Raw genomic sequence first — 21,741 nt, forward strand, 5'->3', positions numbered from 1 at the left:
TGTGTTTTATCTACCTTCCTACTTATTAGGATTTTGGTTTTAGCTAGGTTGACTCTAAGGCCCTTCAATTCTAGACCTTGCTTCCACACCTGAAACTTCTCCTCTAGTTCTGATAGTGACTTCGCAATTAGGGCAAGGTCATCAGCATAGAGGAGCTCCCAGGGGCAACCTGTCTTGAACTCCTCTGTGATTGCCTGGAGGACTATGATAAATAAGAGGGGGCTGAGGACTGAACCTTGGTGGACCCCTACCTCTACCCGGAATTCATTGCTGTACTCATTTCCAACCCTCACCTTACTGGCAGCATCTCTGTACATGGCTCGTACAGCTCTCACTAACCATTCTTCTATCCTAAGTTTCCTCATTGACCACCAGATAAGGGATCGGGGGACCCTGTCAAAGGCTTTCTCCATGTCAATGAAAGCCAGGTACACAGGTTTATCCTTAGCTAGGTATTTCTCCTGCAGCTGTCTCACTAGAAATAAGGCATCAGTAGTGCTTTTACCTGGCACGAACCCAAACTGCATCTCATCTAAATTGATTCGCTCCCTAATTAGTTGGGCTATGACCCTCTCTGTAACTTTCATAACCTGATCTAACAGCTTGATGCCTCTGTAATTATTTGTATCTAAAGCGTCACCTTTACCTTTGTAGCAGTTGACTATGATGCTGCTACACCAGTCATTGGGTATGACTCCTTCGTGTATCACCTGGTTCGTAATACGGGTGACTAGGCTATATATATATATATATATATATATATATATATATATATATATATATATACCGTAAATCCGCGAGTATAGTCCGCCCTTGAGTATAATACGCAAGGGATTTTTAGGTGGCTGTACCTCTGAAAAACCTAAACCTTGTGTATAATACGCACCCCTTCTCTAACTTGAGTCAAGGAGGTCTATATAACATCCTTGGTTTGTAAACATATATACAGTAACGTCCTTTATTATTATTGTATATATAACAATGCAAACATGTAGCTTTTTGTGCACTTTGCAGAAAATAAAGAAATAACAGTAATAACATCAGTGAAAAATAAATATTAAGTAAATTGCCTTTACATATTTATCACTTAGAAAATTTTGCTTAGAAAATATTTTTCATTTTTAACCTCTTATATAGCACGCACTAGAAATTTTGACCTTTAAATTTTGGGAAAAATGTGCGGATTATACTCGAGGATTTACGGTATATATCTATATATGTGATGGTGCTGGTGGCATTTAAAAATTGCCCTCTGTAAAATGTTTGTGAAGGAAGGGCATCTAGCTATAGAATCCATGCCAAAGCAGACATTGGAGCTTGACACAGTCTGTTGGCTTGCCAGCTCCTATTGAGTCACCCAACCCATGCTACCATGGAAAATAGATGTTAAATAGTGATGATGATGATAAGCTTCCATGCAGGTTTTATCTGCTAAATTTTGCTCAGAAAAGATTAGTCAGCAGAATATTCTTGCCAATGGTGGTGGCATGCAGTGGGCTCAAACCTGGAACCATGTAATTCCAATGCAAATTTCTTAACTCCATAGCCATGACTGTAGCTATTGTTAATATATATTGTTATTGTTTGTATCTATTCTTAAACCAAGAAATAATCATGATTTCGTTTGTTGAATATTTTTGTTTATTTTATGATTTTCTCTTCTGTTTATAGATTGTGGCTTTGGATTGCGTAAGGACGACCCTACACAGCTAAGGGAGGTAATTTCATGTATTCAGCAGAAATCTAGCACTGTCAATATTGACCATTTTGAGGAACCAGGACGGATGCGGTTTATTCTTGATACTCTTCTGGCTGTTAAAAACAACAATGTTTGTAAAGGAGATCACCAAGAAAGACTTGAACTGTTACAGCGTTTTACAAAATTAGCCAAGCATTTAATTCGAAGTAATTAACTACTTTTATTATTTGAATTAATTATAATTAATTGTAGCATAATCATTAGTGTATTAGACAAAATACTTTGTAGCATTTCTTCTAACTATTTATATTCTGAGTTAAAATACTGCTGAGGTCGACTTTACCTTTCGTCCTTCCAGAGTCAATAAAACAAGTACCAATTGAATACTGGGGTCAATGTAATTGGTTAATCCCCACCCCTCAAAAAATTTTAGGCCTTGTGCCTACAATAGAAAGGATTATTTGGATTATTATTATTAATGGTGGCAAGCTGGCATAATCGCTAATGTGTTGAACAAAATGCTTGCTCACATTTCTTCTGACTCTCTATGTTCTGAGTTCAAATATCACTGATGTCGACTTTTCATCCTTTTAGGGCTGATAAAATAAGTACTTGTCAACTACTTATAAAATAAGTACTTGTCAAGTACTTATAAACTAAGTACTAGTTAAGTACAACTAACCTCTTCCTCCCTTTAAAATTCCTGGCCCTGTACCATTATTTGAATTATTATATGGCAGTGAGCTGGCAGAACCGTTAGTGCATCAAATGAAATGCTTGGTGACACTTCTTCTCACCCTTTATATGCTGAGCTCAAATCCTGCTGAGACCAACTTTTTATCCTTTCGGAGTTGATAAAATGAGTACCAGTTGAACACTGGTGTTGACAAGTTCTAGGGTCAATGTAATGACTATACCCCTTCACCTAAAATTGTTGGCCATGTGCCAAAATTTGAAACAGTTATTTGAGTTATAATCAGTTACCTGTTACTTGTTGCTGGCACTCCGTTGCTTACGATGTCGAGGGTTCCAGTTGATCCGATCGACGGAACAGCCTGCTTGTGAAATTAACGTGCAAGTGGCTGAGCACTCCACAGACACGTGTACCCTTAACGTAGTTCTCGGGGATATTCAGCGTGACACAGCTGACCCTTTCAATTACAGGCACAACAGAAACAGGAAGTAAGAGTGAGAGAAAGTTGTGGTGAAAGAGTACAGCAGGATTCGCCACCATCCCCTGCTGGAGCCTTGTAGAGCTTTAGGTGTTTTCGCTCAATAAACACTCACAACGCCCGGTCTGGGAATCGAAACCACGATCCTATGACCGCGAGTCCGCTGCCCTAACCACTGGGCCATTGCGCCTCCACAACCTGTTACTGCATTATACTAAAAGGTGTGATTTATTATCATTATTCTTAGATGGTTGTGGATGATAAAATATGAGAACCAAAGTAAGCTTCATCTATTTATGCTTTTGTAATTAACAAGGTAAAAATCTAACATAACATATATATTGCATAATGGTAAATATAAAACCTAAGTAGATGTCTGTAGTATTTTAATAATTTATTAACAAATAGATATTAGTTATCATAGAATATATCATATTTATCTCTGATGATTCTACTGCTGTTAGAATAGACTATATATTTAACTCTTTAATGTTTAAACTGGCCAAATTATTCTACTTGTTTTATGCTCAAACTGGCCAGATCTGGCCTCTCACACCTACCTTGTAATGTCATTTTTAAAATGGATAACCACATCATTGATATCTCAAAGTTACAAGATAATGTGAGATTAATTCAAAACAATGTGAATAAATAAGCATTACATTTGACAAAATAATCTGAATGCTAAAGGGTTTATAAATTGTTACAGGATATTATTGTGGCAACAGTTTATATTGAACCCAAATTATTGAAAGGAAATTGTTTGTTCAATGATGATTTCTAGCTTCAGTAAAAAAACCCACACAATTTAGGAGAAGAGTAACAAATGATTGAATTAAACTAGTACATATTTTATCAACACCAACTGGCAGAATTTTATTTCCAAGACAAAGGGAGAAGACTGAAAACCTTAACCCATTTAACCTCTCGCCATATCAAGTTGAAGTGTTGGTAAAATGTGGAGGAAGTGTAAAAAGGAATTTAATCTGATAATATAAGTGTTGGTGAAGTGTATAAATTTTAAGCTAGAAATTCAGGTGACTTCTAGATTTTACACAGAAACACTGAACCATTACCTTGTTTTATATGATTTCATCTGGCACAAAAGGAAGTGTCTTTGATCTTTCAGGCCCTCCATAACTGGTGAGATAGCTATCTTAAGTATCTGAATGTCGACATCTGTAGAAAATTTTAGAAGGTTGATATTTTGCAGTAGAAGAATTGGTAATTGTGGTTAGTGCAAAATTGGTGGAGTACAGGTGACAAGAGGAAGAATAGATGTGCTGGGGGGATATGCAGTTCTAGTTTGTTCTGAGAAGGTGGCAGAGTATTAGTGAGCTAGAGGTTGTTGTGTTCTCATCATTGAATCTTTGGAAATCAATTGAATAGCTTTCTCTTAAATGTTGTCTAGGACATTTATATGTTTAACAGTAGTGTTATCCCTGATGTAGGAGATGTACAGTATTCCATTGTGTCTTCCTTGATTTTGATTATATAAATGTACATTTTCTTGAATTTTTTTGTCCTACAGTTTTCATTTATACTTGGGTAGCTTCTAACTGACTTTATTGTAGCCATCAATATCTAAACTTAACTAAACTTTTAATTTTCTGCTTCACATATTATTTCAGTTCCTGAGTATTAAGACTCTTGACAAATAATCTAAAGGTCATGTAGAAAGATCATCTTACCACAACAAACAAAAAAGGAAACAAATGAACAAAACAGCAATAACTATGTAAAATTGGTTGAATAGTTAAGAAAAGATGCTGTTTACATTTCATAACCGAGTGGTTAATAATGGGAAGATTGCACAGCTATAATGTTCTTAGTCCTACCACTTACATAAATATCCTTTCAATCTCACTAACTGGATCAGCTTTATCAACTTAAACTTCTAAATTTTAAGTTATCTTCAGTTTGATAGATTATAAATTATACTTTCTCTTACTAAGGAAGAGTTAAAAATCAAATTATTAAAGCAACATATTTTTGGAATTTATGAAATTTATTGTATATATATATTTATATTGTTTGTTTTTCATTAGACAAATCTATTGGTGATAACCAACTGCGAGTGACTCTGAGTGATTTACAAAATGCAGATACAAAAGGTCGGTGGTGGATAGTTGGATCTGCATGGTCTGGAGAAACAGAAGATTCAAAAAGTGAGTATATATTTGACATATGTCCTATTGTAAACCAGATGTTTGTTTGTGTCTGTATCATCATCACCATCATTTTACTCTTACTTTACAAGCTGGAATAGGTTGAATGATTTGACAAGGATCTGATGGGTTGAAGTACCATATTGTGAAATCTTTCATAGATTCAGCTTTAAGAATAAAATGATCAGCATATAGGAGTTCCCATGGACAGCCAGTCTTCAATTCTTCTGTTATAGTTTGAAGGACTATAAAATAGGAGAGGGATGAGGACTGCGTGCTGATAGACCCCTAACTGCATACTAAATTTATTACTGTACTCCTTGTTTGCTTTCACCTGCTGACTGCATCTTTGTAACTAGCTTGTACAACCAAAATCAACTATTCATCTACTCCTAGCTTCCTTAGTATCCACAAGATGGCAGAGCAAAGGACACTGTTAAAGACGCTGTATAGAGGCTTACTCCTGCAGTTTTCTCATTGTGAAGCTGGCATCAGTGATATCTCTTCATAGTACAAAACTAAACTTCATCTTATCTAGTCTAATTTTATTCCTAATTACTTTTTGCTATGACTCTTTGTAACTTGGATGACTTGGTCCAACAGTTTATTCCTCAGTAATTTTCCTTCTCTAGAACATTTCCTTTGCCTTTTTAATAGCTTACAATAATGCTGCTACACTTTCTTGCAATTTTGGAAACTTCTGTTTCTCAGCCTCAAGCCAGAGAGCATATACAAATTTTTTTCTTTTCATCTCTGCCCTTGCAATGTATAATTACTATGTAGCTACCCTACTTGTTATTTGATATCTTCCCTTGCTTCCCACTTTTTTCAGTCTCCCCAAGTCTTGCTTCACGTATCTGGTTTGTGATCTTCAACAGATTGTCCCATAGAAATTTACCCTATAAGTCTATACACTATAAGTCCCTATCTCCTCTTTTCTCTTATCAATGCTTAATTGCCTATTTATTCATTAATCCTCACATGGTTTTAAATATGGAAAAATTAACCAAAATTTTGAAAGCTGAAGATCAGCATAATGTAGTCCTGGTCAGTTAAATATGACTTTTCTTCTTTTAGCCACAACACACAAAAATATATACACTAAAATCTTTTTCTGTATAAAAGACTCAAAGTAACATGTGATCCCTTTTTTTTTTCTTGCAGTCTCCTTTTCAATTGTGTTAGATATATGTCAAATTTATCTTATGAATATGTATACCAATATATTTTCAGTTAAACTATAATACGAAAGCATTTATTCTGAAAAAACAAATCTTCATGCTTTTATTTTTGTGCATATAAATACATAGAATAAATCTACTTCTGTTTTCTCTGAAAAGTTAAACTTGTTTTAATTACACTAAAAAATGTATAGGTATATATATAAAAAGTTCAGTACATTTTCAGTTTTTTCTCAATATATTTCACACATCACACACACATCATCATCATCATCATACAGTTAATTCCACCACTATCATCATAAGGATAATACCAATTGTAATGATAGTAATTAATTATTATGATAATAGTAATAATAATGATAATAACACTGACCCGAATACTTGACTGGTACTTATATTGTCAACCCCGTAAAGAATATGAACTCAGAATGTAAAGCTGGACAAAATGCTGTTAAGTATTCCATCTAGTGTGCTAATGATTCTGGTAGCTTGTTGCATTAATAATGGTAATACTAATGACAATAGTATTGGCTGAATCATTTGCATGCTGGGAAAAATGCTTAGCAGCATTTCGTCCGTCTTTATGTTCTGAGTTCAAATTCTGCCATGGTTGACTTAACTTTTCATCCTTTTGGAGTTGATAAAATAAGAACCAGTTGAGAATTGGGGTTGATGTAATTGACTTAACCCCCTCCTCCAAAATTGTTGGCCTTGTATCAAAATTTGAAACCAATAATAATGACAATAATTACAATAATAATGCAGATAATGCTGATATTAACTGTAATAATAGTATAAGTAATAACTATCATAGATATTCTTTTACTTGTTTGTCATTAGACTGCAGCCATGCTGGAGCACCTCCTTTAGTTGAACAAATTGACCTCAGGACTTATTCTTTGTAAGCCTAGTACTTATTCTATCAGACTCTGTTGCCGAACCGCTAAGTTACAGGGACATAAACACACCAATATCAGTTGATGTAAACACACCAATTCATATAATAACAACAACAATATATGAGAATAGTTGTAATGATAGTCATGGCAATAGCTACAATTGTTGAAATAGCAAATTATGATAACAAATAGAATCACTTTGGAACACTTGGGGGACTAAGTGATGTTTATATCTCCAGCACAAGTTATGATAATGTAAGTGTTGATGGAGTGGATAATGCATGTAACAATTCTACTGGTTATGGCTGTGTACAGTTATGTAACCTGTAATATTCCCTTCCTGATGTTAACTAGATTGTGTAATTGTAAGAAGAAATTCGAATGTCCACTTGGAAATAAATGCTTGACATTGTATATAAATGTAATGTTAAAACTAATCTACATACTTTCACTTGTGTAGGTTCTGTTTCTTCTGTTTTTAAATCGAAAATATTTCATCAACTTCATACATTTCAAAGGAGAGATAATGCAAAAACAACATCACTCTCCATGAAGGTTTGGGGTTGGACAAAAACATTGATTTTCGTCTTATGTCAGTGATAGATGTAGTTGCAATCGCTGCTGTTTGGAATTGCTAGAAATTTTAAAATGTACAGGCCAAATAATTAATAGATCAGATAAATTAAGGATCAAATGTCCACATTCTATCCATTGAACTTTTTTATACTTTAAACTGATTCTATATAGTTTTCCTCAAGTGCTAGATATGTGTCTATAATCCTATGATATAGACCTTAATTACTATTGATAAGATTCATGGATTATATTTAGGTAGCCTAGCACAGTGCTTCTCAAACTAACAGATGTGGTGTACCGGCAGTTTTTTTCCAATGTGCCAGGGACCAGTAATATTTCTTAGTAATGTTAATTTATACTGGAAACAATATATATAATGAATATAATAAAAGTTGACAATTTTTTTTATCTTTATTTATTTTGTAAACAAATAATACAATATTACATAAGTATTTTATAATGTTTCTTTCTTTCCTGGAAACTCGCCACGTACTGGCAGCTGATGGCTCACAGACCACCACTTTGAGTAGCACTGGCCTAGCACGTCTTAATGCTGTTATATATATAACTGATCATATTTAAACCTACCCTTAGTTCTAATGACAAAAAAAAGTAGTGACTGACATTTCATATAAATCTAGAGGCATTTCGTCTGTCTTCAGGTTCTGAGTTCAAATTGCGCCAAGGTTGACTTTGCCTTTCATCCTTTTGGGATTGATAAAATAAGTACCAGTTGAGTACCGGGGTCAATGCAGTTGACTTACCCCCTCCCTGAAATTGCTGGCCTTGTGTAAAAATTTGAAGTCAATATTCTATTAGTTCTGCAATAATTAATTGAAGCACTTTATTCAAGGTGAATTACGTAAATGAATAAGTAATACAGGAATTTATTAACCATGTCACTCAATGTAATAAACAATAAAACAATATAATACAGTAAATGGTTTGGCACCTGCTATCTACCAATATAGAAGCTTGTTTTGCCATTAGCAGTCTTTGTGAATGAAATTACTAAATTTATTGACATCTTTAGAATAGAATTGCTTGTAACTGTTTTTTAATTGACAACTTTATGATTGAGAGATTGTAGTCATATCCATTTTACATTTCTTAAATCTTAGTAGTTCTGATTACAAATTTCACTTGATACCCGTGCCAGACAGATATTAAACAATGGTGATGATGATGTTCTGTTACTTAAACATGTTATTGCTCAGTTGTTTATTTGATAAACCTGACGAGTTGAGACTTAGGTAACATATGACATAATCGTATGGATATTGTGCATACTGCATACCTGACTGTACCATGTTTATGTCACAATAAAGACTCATACTGAAACTACAATAAAGATTCATAATGAAACCAGATAATCCATTTGTCTATTTTTATGACATATATATATCATCCTCATCATCGTCGTTTAACGTCTGCTTTCCATGCTAGCATGGGCTGGATGATTTGACTGAGGACTGGTGAACCAGGTGGCTACACCAGGCTCCAATCTGATTTGGCAGAGTTTGTGTGTGTGTGTGTGTGTGTGTGTGTGTAGGTATACAGATACGAGATATAATCAATAAGTATCTGGACTGGTGCTATAATAACAAAACTACAACACGTACCAATTTGGCATTTAATCTCCTTCAAAGTAGTCCACTTCAGAAGCCACACACTTAATCCGGTGTTGTTTCCATTGATGGAAGCATTCCAGGAACTTGTTTTCTGGGAAAATCAGCAGCTGCCTCATCGCATTCACTTTGATTTCCTTGATATCCTGAACTCTCCCTTTCAAGCGGGGTTTGATTTTTGGAAAGAGGAAAAAGTCAGAAGGACAAGATCTGGAAAATACGGTAGCTGTTGGACCTGGGGAATGCTGTGCCGAGCCAAAAACTGCTGCACAAGCTGCGCTGAATGGGCAGTTGAATTGTCAACTGAAAGCAGTTTTGACACAAACTTGGCGGACACAAGTCTCATAGCCAAACCTTCAGTGATAATGGACTGAACTGAACTGTAACTAATTTGCACATCCTCTGATAACTCATGGGTGGTGATTCAACGATTTCCCCTCACAGCTGCATGCACATCTGCGATGTTTTTCTCAGTTCTGTTGGTTGAAGGTCTCCCAGAATGTTCGTCACTATCGACTTTTTTTCAGCTCATACACTTCTGCAACTTTGCATAGGCCTCTAAGCAGGTATCGACAAATTTTGGGCAAAATTTGGTGCAAATTCATGTTGAATGCGACAATCACACGTTATACACATTCCTTCTAAGCACTGCTGTAAACAGCAGAAGTTATCTAGAACATTAAAACTTAGTGCACATGTACAGCAGAGTTCAAGGTCAATCTGTGCCAGGCAGCTTCACTCTGCTTGCTTTAGCTTTGTTACTATGGCAACAGTCTGGATACTTATTGATCAGACCACATATATATAGCTACATAAGCATTAGACAAATACATTGTTAAAACTTGTCCCTTTCATGTTTTGTTCTTGTGCTCATTGCTTTCTTAGCATATATATATATATATATATATATATATATATGTGTAGCCATCTGGTTTCACCAGTCCTCAGTCAAATCGTCCAACCCATGCCAGCATGGAAAGCGGATGTTAAACGATGATGATGATGATATATATATATATATATATATATATATATATATCATCATCATCATCGTTTAACATCCGCTTTCCATACATACATACATACATACATACATACATACATACATACATACATACATACATACATACATACATACATACGTACATACATACATACAATGTTTTTATTGTACACTTAAAGCTACGCAATAATGTTTTAGTGATTTTTGAGGTTGGCTTCAATCTGATGTAAATAAGTCTCTGCTTGACCTCATAGCTGCTTAACTAGTTATGAGGTTTAACCTGCTAATAAAACTTTAACTATCATATTATTTCCCATTTTTTATTTACTAACATGCCTCTCCCTCTCCCCCTCTATATATAAAAGCTTATTCTACTTTTCAAGACTTTTCTTTTGCTTTTGAAAGGGCTTAGCCCTGAGTATATAGCATATTTTCACTTTGTAGTAGTGAATCATATTTTTATTCAACAGGTGCATTGGCTGTTTAAGGTCAAGTGCATTTGCAGTTGCCGTAGTAGTGCACCAGTACTATTAGTAACACAATACAAATTTGAACTTTCAACCAGTTGTTTAACACTTAACCTATTTTGTGCCAAACAACTACATACTGGTATAAAAAATTTAGATGTCAATTTTTTCATTAGTTTTGGTCCTCCCTCACTATTCTGTTTGTTTTATTACATACATTATTTGGTTACAACAGTCATTACAGAACTAATTAAGCTTCATACTCTTGTTTGTCTCTCTTGACTCAAGTTTCAAACATATTTGGTTAAATTTTGGACCGGCATAGCAGTGAGGTAATGAAGTTTGCTTCCTAATCATGTTGAATTAGGTTTAATCGCACTGCATAGTACTTTGGGCAAGTGTCTTCTGCTATAGTTTGGGACCAACAAAAGCCTTGTGAGTATATGTGGTTGATGGAAACTGAAAGAAGCATTTGTATGTGTGTTCGTGTGTGTGTGTACTCCTGTTTAGACATGACATGATGGTTGTAAATGAGCATCATAAGCTAGGTTGTTCTTTTCTAGTCTTCTGTGAAAAACATGTCTAGCTATGGGAAAATAATACCTTGCTTGAAAAAGTAATGTTTGGTGACAGGAAGGGTAGCTGACTAGAAAATCTGCCTCAACAAATTTCATTCAACCCATACCAGCATGGAAAAGTAAATGCTATATGATGAAGATAATAGTCATGATAATGATGAATTTTTTACTGTAGAACATAGTTTTTTTTTTATGCACAAACTATAGTTTCAATATTTACATACTTTTGTGGTAAGATTGATGTTAAGTTCTCAGCTGAGACCACAATGCAATTCACTTCCAAATTGAAATCATTTTGCTTCATTTAAGGCTATTAATGCCTTTGGAAAAATCGTGTATTATTCAAGCGAGATCGTTTCCAGTGCTGCTGGACTGGCTCCAGTGCAGGTGGCATGTAAAATACACCATTTGAGCGTGGCCGTTGCCAGTACCGCCTGACTGGCCTTCGTGCCGGTGGCACGTAAAAGCACCCACTACACTCTCGGAGTGGTTGGCGTTAGGAAGGGCATCCAACTGTAGAAACTCTGCCAAATCAGATTGGTGCCTGGTGTAGCCATCTGGTTCTCCAGTCCTCAGTCAAATTGTCCAACCCGTGCTAGCATGGAAAGTGGACATTAAACGATGATGATGATGATGATGCTTAATTTCCCTAAAATATATAATCTTTGGACTTTGTCAGAAAGAAACTAATATTTGAAGTTGTTCTCGTATTTCTTATCATATTTCTGTTGAAATGCACTGTTTTTCTTTCAGTTAGTTTCAGAACTAATCAAGAATATAGTAAAATAAGTTTGTCATTTTTAACCTGATATTTGGAATATAAATTAGCATGAAATTTTAATGTGGAGTTATCATTTAAATCACTTTAAATCTAGGAATCTATACCATAGTCTCAGGCAGGTCGGTAGCAAAAGGATTAATGTAATAAAAGTAAATTGCCTGTTAATCTGAAACAGTTAGAAGGATAATAGCTTGAAATACTAAAACATCTTAATGTAGTGAGCTGGCAGAATTGCTACGTGTCAGGCAAAATGCTTAGTGGCATTTCATCCATCCTTACATTCTGAGTTCAGATTCTGCTGAGGTTGACTTTGCCTTTCATCCTTTCAGGGTTAATAAAATAAGTACCAGTTGAATACTGGGGTCAATTGACCCAAGATTTGAAACCACTATTAAAACATTTTTTTTTCTCTCTTATATCTCCCTAGAAGCTGATGAAGAGTCAATTCCAACAGGAAGTGAAGAAGTCAGAAATTTTCTAGAATTGTCAAGAAAGCAACGTATGAATACAGATATCCGAAGAAATATATTCTGTACCCTTATGGCTAGTGAGGTTTGTCTAATGTTTATGAGCCTTCTTAATTCTTTTATTGCTTTCAGTATTTGAATTTATGTTTGGAAACTGCCTTTAAGGGGTTTTAATCAGTCATTGAGTCCAGTACTTAATTCAATTTGGTACATATTTTATCAATTCTGTTTATTGAGCTGTTAAGATATAGGATATAAAGAGTACTCATCATAAACAACAACAGCATAAACATAAAAATCGTCTTACATATTTATGCGCATATACATATATGTTTCCTTAAATGTCAATATGATCGAGATTGAAGATAATGAAATTGAGGCTGATGGTGATGAATTTGGGGTTGAAATTGATGAGATTGAGGTTGATAAGGACAAATTTGAGGAAGAAACTGTCTAAAACACTTGATAACGATAATCAAGAATTGGACTAATTGAAACCTAGCGTAAAAGTAAAAATGTTAACAACACACTTTAAAGATAAAACATAATTTTGATATAAGTAATTCTCTTTGCAAATTCTAATATTCCTTAGATATCAAGATAATGTATGTTGGTTATAGGAAGAACACCTAGGACAGAAAGAACCTGTAGAAAATAATGGCTTCAGATCATAAAAATGAGATGACATTTACTTAGCTAAAAATGTTGGTCTGGAAGTCCTTCTGCTGCTGTTTGTAAGACTGAATCTAGATGAGAAAGATATTACACCAATGTTTTATTCATTAACATAACTTTTAATTGCATTAAAATTGTTGCATGCTGTGTTCTTAATTATCCAGCAAGCTCAACCATTCAGTTTCTTTGATTTCAGGATTTTGTTGATGCCTTTGAAAGACTTCTTAAACTCAAACTAAAACCAGTACAAGAAAGGGATATAATTCATGTTATTGTTGATTGTTGCATTCAAGAAAAAGAGTACAATCCTTACTATGCCCACCTTCTTCAGAAGTTCTGTGAATTCCACAGACGTTTTCAGGTAATTTATCTTTTCATGTATGATTTATTGATGTTATTGACAGAGCTATACTCTCTTTTTCTCATACAATTAATTTTATTATTGTATACTAATAAAAACAATGCACGACATATTCACTGTGTTTTGAATTGTTTATTAAATATGAATTAAATGCTTTAAAATGTTTATTCAATATCTTAAATTTAGTGAATAGGAACGTGTACATAATTTGAATATTTCTGAGTATGAATTTTATTGTCATGACAAAATGCACCCAGTACACTCTGTAAAGTGGTGGTGTTTTGAAAGGCATGCTGCCATAGAAATCAAGCCAAAAACATTAAACATCTGACTGAGATGTAGTCTTCTGACTCATCTAACCCATGCTAGCATGAAAAGCAGACATAAAATGATGATGACAGTAATGACGATGATTCATTTCTATGGATCTGGAGCCTTAGGTACTATTTTGAAAGGACTGTTTTAACACATGCTTTCATTGAAAGAAATATTTGAAAATTTTTATAATTTTAGCAAACAGTCATCATTAACTCAAAATTTTAGTCTGTAAAGCTAATGTAAATTTGATTGTAATCTTTGAACTATGTACCTAATTTTTGTAACTATCTTATGATGTTCTATCTTAATTGATAAATAAATTCCTGTCTGTTTGAAAATTCAGTTTATGACATCTGGCTATAAATTTTATGTCTAGAAATTGGAGCTTTAATACTATTTGATAGGACTGTTTAAACATATATTTCCGTATTCATTTCTCATTTTAGCTTACTGTTGTCATCAGCCTCGATGCTTAGACTGCAAAGTTAATATAAATACATTATCTCAAAGACCAGAATAACAGCTTTTAATAAAAACTAATTTTTCTGTAAAATTTCATGAAGATGTTCAAAAATATAGTTTTTATGAAGACATAAAGTAAATAGATAACCCTTTAGCATTCAGCTTACTCTGTCAGATGTAATGCTTATTTATTCACATTGTTTTGAATTAATCATGCATTATCTTGTAGCTTTGAGATTTCAGTGATGTGATTATTTAATTTTACAATGATATTGTAGGGTATGTTTGGGAAGTTACACAGACAGATTATCTGGGTCAGATATGGTTGGTCTAAACGGGAAACGGTTAAAGTAGACATGGTAACAGCAGTTTCTTTGTGTCTGCAGATCATGTGGAAAAGCAGCACAAGTGGCTATGTAGACCAATCCTTGATACTTCAGGACTTTTCCTCCTACTGGGTGAAGGTCTAACTTCAGTGGCTCTGTGGGTGGAGGTCTGACCACGGTGGCTCAGTAAGGGAGGCCTGACATCAGTGGGTGGGGGGCTGACCACAGTGGCTCAGTAGGTGGGGGGTCTAAACACAGTAGCTCAGTGGATAGAGGTCTGACCACAGGGGCTCAGTGGGTGGAGGTCTGACCCCAGTGGTTCAGTGAGTGGAGGGCTGACCACAGTGGTTCAGTGGGCTAAGATGGCTGCAGTGACGAGCAAGCTATAGGTTTTACATCGGAGTGGTGAATCGCTTACAGGGCTAGAGAGGGTCATCTACCCTGGAGTTGCTAGAAGGGTATCAAAAAGGGCTCTGGGCCGCATGCAAGACTCCACTCCTTGATTTGCTGTCAGGGCTGACACTCCTAGCCTTTTCCTTTTCCAAGGCACTCATAAAACAGTGAGAAAATAGATGTAATATTATTTTATATGTAATAATGTATCATTTTAAAAATTACATCGAATGAATTCTGTTATGTTGTAATTTGTTGCTACTTTTTTGTGTAGATGACATTTCAATTTAATTTGTGGGATAAATTGAAAGACATGCCCAGTTTAACGGAAACGATGATGTCAAATTTAGCCAAATTGGTTTCTCACTTGATAGTAAGCAAAGCTCAGTCTTTGGCTTTATTTAAGGTAAGTTGTGGCCAATATAGAAATTGATATTTCCCTAGAAATTTATATTTTCCTAGAAATTGATATTTCCCTTTATGTAAATTTAGACCATTGTTTCCTATGTACAGCAGGATTCATTCATCCTCTCCTGAGAGAGGTTGAACTTGGTATTGTAAATCATTAATTTGTTGTCAGATTTTATTTAGATTAGCATTTTGCCATTTATATCTTTCTTTTCTCTCACCCACATGTCAGATACGTGAAGTTGGAAAGGTTCAGAACTTTCCGAAGTCTTCATTTCGTATATGTGCATTCATATAAATTTAAGTCACACGATATGGATTCAAGTAACCCTGTAGTACTCATAAAAAAAGTTCCTTAATGTATCATTCTATGAAACATATAGGATATATAGTACAATACAAGAGAAAATGATAAGGAGTGGATAAAGTCATAAATGATAGAGAAATAGTTTGATGAAATTTTATTTAATAATAAGAAAATTCTAATATCACGACTAATTGTTTCATAACTTTAACAAAGACTTTCTTTCACTTGAGGATGTAGCTTAAATTCTGAATTATTTTGAAGGATTTTTTGCGTTTTGCATTAATGCAGGCATGTAAGCTATTTTCATTATTAAATATAATAATATAAATTATTTACGTATTTTCAAGCCATGAAACAATATGTCGTGATATTATAGTCTTCTTATTGTTAAATAAAATTTCATAAAACTATTTCTCTGTCATCACGACTTTATGCATATATATATATATATATATATATATATATATATATATACCAGCGTTGCCTTCTAGCACTTGTGCTGGTGGCACATTAGAAAATCATTCGAGCGAGGTCATTGCCAGTACCGCTGGACTGGCTCCCGTGCAGGTGGCACGTAAAAACAACCATTTTGAGCGTGGTCGTTGCCAGTACTGTGTGACTGGCCTTCGTGCCGGTGGCATATAAAAGCACCCACTACACTCTCAGAGTGGTTGGCGTTAGGAAGGGCATCCAGCTGTAGAAACTCTGCCAGATCAGATTGGAGCCTGGTGCAGCCTTCTGGCTTGCCAGTCTTCAGTCAAATCGTCCAACCCATGCTAGCATGGAAAGCGGACGTTAAATGATGATGATGATGATATATATATATATATATATATATATATATATATATCTTCATAAAGAAGGATCAAAGATTCCTCCCCATAGACTCATAAGGCCACTTTCTGTGGTGTATATATTCTTCCCTGAATTGGTTGCTGGTCCATCACAGGATTGTTCGTTTTTGCCTGCTGAGTGGACTAGAGCAGTGTGAAATGAAGTATTTTGCTCAAGAACACAATGGTCAAGGAATTAAAACTACTATCTCATGAGCCTAGGTGTAATACCCTAACTACTAAGCCATGCACTTCCATATATATGTCGTTGAATGCTCGAAATGAAGAGTAGATAGACAGCCAACAACTGATGAAGGGTCCTTTCTCTGTGTTTACTTGATAATCAAGACTATTGAATAATGACAGAATATAAATGTGATTTATAAAATGGATTTGATCAGACAGGGTTGACATACCAACCTAGTGCATCCATTTCCAGAGAGGTAGCTGTTTGTCAAAGCTGCTCATGCATCTGCACAATGCATGCACAAACCTGGGCAAGATATTTTGAAGAAAACTGGCAGTTGCCCATGCACACAAGTCACACCTCTCTCTATGTCTCCAACATTTATCCAAGGGAAAAGTTATTGACTTCATCTGACACAGCCTGAAATCAGTGTCATAGGTGCTGCTATCAGATTCTCAAGAGCTCAGACACATATTGCAAAACATTTTGCCCAATTCTCTAACAGTTCAATCCGACACCTTGAATTGACACTTTTTTTTATCAACCCTGAAAAGATCTTGGTGGGTTTTGAACTCTGAGCACAGAAAACTGGAACATATACCATACAGCATTCTATCAATGCTATTATGACTCTACTGATTCACCACCTTAGACTACTTCATTATATGATTATTTAATTAAAAGTGGATATCATTGCCTTAACTGTTTTCACACGAGACTTGTTTCCTTATTTCACTTTATTTTTTTTGTATTCTGTGTTCATTTAAATATAATATCTTTCTCTTTTCTTCGCATCCCTGCATTTTATCATAAATGCTTTCTGCAAGAATCTTTATCAGGATCTTCACACTTCCAGAAGTCTCTTCCCACCTGTATCTCTATATCAGCAATAGTTTGAACTAAATTTCCACTGTACCTACTTCAACTAATGAAACCTTCCCTTTTTCTTTTCCTGCCTCCTCATAATAAATAGAGTAAAAAGAGTAAAGACCTCCTTCAGTCATGAATGACCGTGGGAGTGCACCTAGAAAGTTCCCCTCCAAGGCACAAGTCTAGGCAAGGTTTATGGGAGACTGGCAGTCACCCATACACATCAGTCTCCCCTCTCCATGCCACCAATGTTATCTAAGGGAAAGGCAAAGGCTGATACAGCTTGGCACCAGTGAAATCATAACTCACTTCATCTCACATTGCTCCAGTTCACTCTGCTGGTGAAAATGAGTAGTGCCTGTAATTCAAAGGGCCAGCCTTGCCTATTTTCTATGTCTCATTGAATCTTATCTTCATGAGAACTAACTACAATAAGGGTATGCATGTCTGTGGAGTGCTCAGCTACTTGCACGTTAATTTCACAAGCAGGCTGTTCCGTTGATCAGATCAACTAGAACATTTGTTGCTGTAACCAATAGAGCTCTAGTCTCTCTCTCTCTCTCTCTCTCTCTCTCTCTCTCTCTCTCTCTCTCTCTCTCTCTCTCTCTCTCCCCCCCTCTCTCTCTGCCAAATGTAGTCACAAACCTTTGGCTGGTTCTGTATTATAGAGGACTCTTGCCAAGGGTGCTGTGTCATGGGGTTGAGTCTAAAACCCCATTGTTGAGAAGCATCCATGCTTGCACCTGTATATTCTTATTTGTCTTTGTATACCTTATTTATTCAATAAGAGTAGGACGAGGCTTACCTGTAAATGACCTTTTACATATTCATGGGTTCCCTTATAAGAAAGGGTATAAGAGAATGTGGTATTTATGTCCCCCTCCAGAGTATTAGCATCTTTTAAAAAGATTTTATTATAAAATACTTCAGAAGCATTATATTTTCTTTATATTATTAAAAAAAATAATAATGATTAGAATAAAATCATGGTGACAGTATAAATGAAACAGTTCCTTCTGTGAATCAAATCTAAATGAAGTTCTCAGAAAAACAAACCAAAAAGAAACTACTTTGTTAGTGTAGCTATGTATACACACACACACACACACACACACACACACTATTGTTGTTTCTAATATTGCATATCAGAAAGTGTGAGGTTTGCCTTTGATATACAATATTAGAGATGGCAGTTGGATTTTAGTTAAGGCTGTTTTCATTGTCCTCAGTTGCGGATATAATATATGACTTTCTATAATGTCTGAATCATGACCAAGAAAGAAATCTATAAATATCTTTAATGGGTTTATTAAATGCTTTTAAATAGAATTCTATAGAATTTATTTAAAAAGGATAGGATATTTGATAGACATATGAAAATTATTTACTATAGTAAAATTATGACAAATCAAAAATTAAGATATTCTAAGTATGTGCATGTGTGTGTGTATTTGCTAATCTGTGCAATGTTTAGGTCTATTATATTTGAATTAAAGTTTGTGTACAGTTGATGTAAAAAAAATTTTTTTAATTGAATTTCTGTCTTTTAAATTGTAGGTTTTGGAATTTGGTACATTGGACAAACAAACAGTTTTTTTCTTGAAGGCTATTTTATTGGACTTATTTGAAAATAACCCAAGCCATGTAATAAACATGGTATTTGAACGCATTTCCATACAAACTAATCTTTATAAATTCAGAGAAGGACTGCGCTTGTTCATAATGCATTTCTTAATTGGTCGTAAAAAGAAGGCCAAATCTCCAGCTGTTCTAAAGCAGTTGCAAGAAGCTGTACAATTGCTTTCAATATCCCATTCTACTACTTTATTGTAGTAGAATTAATTGAGATTACTTGACAACAATAAAGACTGTGATAGTAATTAGTTGTTTGCTTATTTATTTATTTTCTATATTTCTTTTATTGGTGCAGGTTTCGCTATGTGGTAAGAAGTTTGCTTCCCCAACAACATGGTTCCAAGTTCAATATTTCTGCATGAAACCTGGTGCATGTGTTTTCTGCTATAGCTCTGGGCTAATCAAAGCCTTGTGAGTGGATTCGGTTGATGAAAAACTGAAAGGAACTCATCAAATATACCTATGTTTGTGTGTGTGTTTGTGTTTGTTCCTCACTACCACTTGACAACCAATTGAGTTAACTTAGTGGTTTGGCAAAAGATATAGATAGAATAAGTACTTGGGTTGATTTGCTTGACTAAACCCTTCAAGGTGGTGCCGCAGTATGGCCACAGTTCAATAACTGAAACAAATAAAAGATAGTGATAAAAGGTGTGCCATCATCATCATCATTTAACATCTGATTTCTATGTTGGCATAGGTCAGACAGTTTGACAGGAGCTGACAATGCCAAGAGCTATACCAGGTTCCATAGTCTGTTTCTGCTTGGTTTCTACAGCTGGATACCCTTCCTATTACCAACCTCTTTACAAAGTGTACTGGGTACTTTTTACATGATACTATCACCAGTGCTTTTTATGTAGCACCATCACCTATATGTATATATATATATGTTGTTGGCACTCCGTCGCTTACAACATCGAGGGTTCCAGTTGATCCGATCAATGGAACAGCCTGCTCGTGAAATTAACGTGCAAGTGACTGAGCACTCCACAGACATGTGTACCCTTAATGTAGTTCTCGGGGATATTCAGCGTGACACAGTGTGACAAGGCTGACCCTTTGAATTACAGGCACAACAGAAACAGGAAGTAAGAGTGAGAGAAAGTTGTGGTGAAAGAGTACAGCAGGGGTCACCACCATCCCCTGCTGGAGCCTCGTGGAGCTTTAGGTGTTTTTGCTCAATAAACACTCACAATGCCCAGTCTGGGAATTGAAACCGTGATCCTATGACCGCGAGTCCGCTGCCCTAACCACTGGGGCATTGTGCCTCCACCATATATATATATATATATTGTTTGTTTTTGATATAATAAAAACAATTTTACATAAAATTGAAGGATCACTCAATATGTTTAGTAGAATAGAATTTATTATTCTTTAACTAGAATAATACTGAGAATGACTTCAAAGTTTTGGTCAATTGATTTAATATATATAAATGGCAATTTCTGTCTGTTACTATCTTAGTGCCTAAACCAGTGAACCAATATTCATGAAACTTTGCATACATGTTAGACTAACATCCAGTTCAATAATAGGCTAATTTGATTTCAATAAAAATCTATGTGTCCCCCCAGGGGTGTTGCACGAATTATATGATAAAATGAGAAGGTTGCAAAAAACATTAGTCTGAAGGAAAGATAGTAACAGAGAAAGGGTAATTTATATAAGAAAATTTTGGCGCCATTCTCAAGTGGGAAACTGCACATCATTTTTTTCTTGTGTTGTAACTGAATTTACAACTTGTTCCTTCAAAGACACAGCTTCCTGGGGGAATTTTCTTGCATGAAAAAAAAAAATTATCCAGAATTTTCTCCAGAATTCACATGGACAACATTTTTTCCTACGTTCCAGGTATGACTTTCTCTCAACCCTAACCAGATTATCCATGTGTTGGCCATTGTTTTGTTTTTCATCTGTTGTTAAGGACTTCTCCCAGTTCATCCTCTGCTGCTAAAAAAATTCCTAGTTCAATGCTTGTCGTGTCTTCTTTCAGCTAGGGTGTTTGACTGCTATTTTTATTGGCTAGCAGGCAAGGGTGCGCTGAAAGTGTAGCTGCTAGAATAAAAATAGCCTGGGCAAAGTTTAGAGAGCTCTTACCTCTGCTGGTGACAAAGGGCCTCTCACTCAAAGTAAAAGGCAGACTGTATGACGCATGTGTATGAACAGCCATGCTACATGGCAGTGAGACATGGGCAGTGACTGCTGAGGACATACGTAAGCTCACAAGAAACGAAGCCAGTATGCTCCGATGGATGTGTAATGTCAGTGTGCATACCTTGAGAGAAAAGTTAGACCTAAGAGGCATCAGTTGTGGTGTGCAAGAGAGACGACTGCGCTG

General features: G+C 35.3%; 1 protein-coding gene across 2 annotated transcripts in view; it reads left to right on the top strand.

Moving 5' to 3' along the window:
• Positions 1-19,642, top strand: part of LOC106878258 (nucleolar MIF4G domain-containing protein 1) — a 48,963-nt gene extending 29,321 nt beyond the window's left edge. The window contains exons 9-14 of one of the 2 annotated variants that reach the window (XM_014927434.3): positions 1,672-1,905; positions 4,920-5,039; positions 12,583-12,707; positions 13,494-13,658; positions 15,432-15,563; positions 19,320-19,642. In XM_014927434.3, the coding sequence (XP_014782920.2) occupies positions 1,672-1,905; positions 4,920-5,039; positions 12,583-12,707; positions 13,494-13,658; positions 15,432-15,563; positions 19,320-19,595 (1,052 nt within the window). In that variant the 3' untranslated portion in view covers positions 19,596-19,642. The remainder of the gene's footprint in view (positions 1-1,671; positions 1,906-4,919; positions 5,040-12,582; positions 12,708-13,493; positions 13,659-15,431; positions 15,564-19,319) is intronic. The other variant, XM_052968014.2, reaches the window with a different exon arrangement.
• The last annotated feature ends 2,099 nt before the right edge of the window (positions 19,643-21,741 follow it).

Source organism: Octopus bimaculoides, chromosome 1, assembly GCF_046866305.1.
Source record: "Octopus bimaculoides isolate indiv1 chromosome 1, ASM4686630v1, whole genome shotgun sequence".
NCBI classification, from domain to species: Eukaryota; Metazoa; Mollusca; class Cephalopoda; order Octopoda; family Octopodidae; genus Octopus; species Octopus bimaculoides.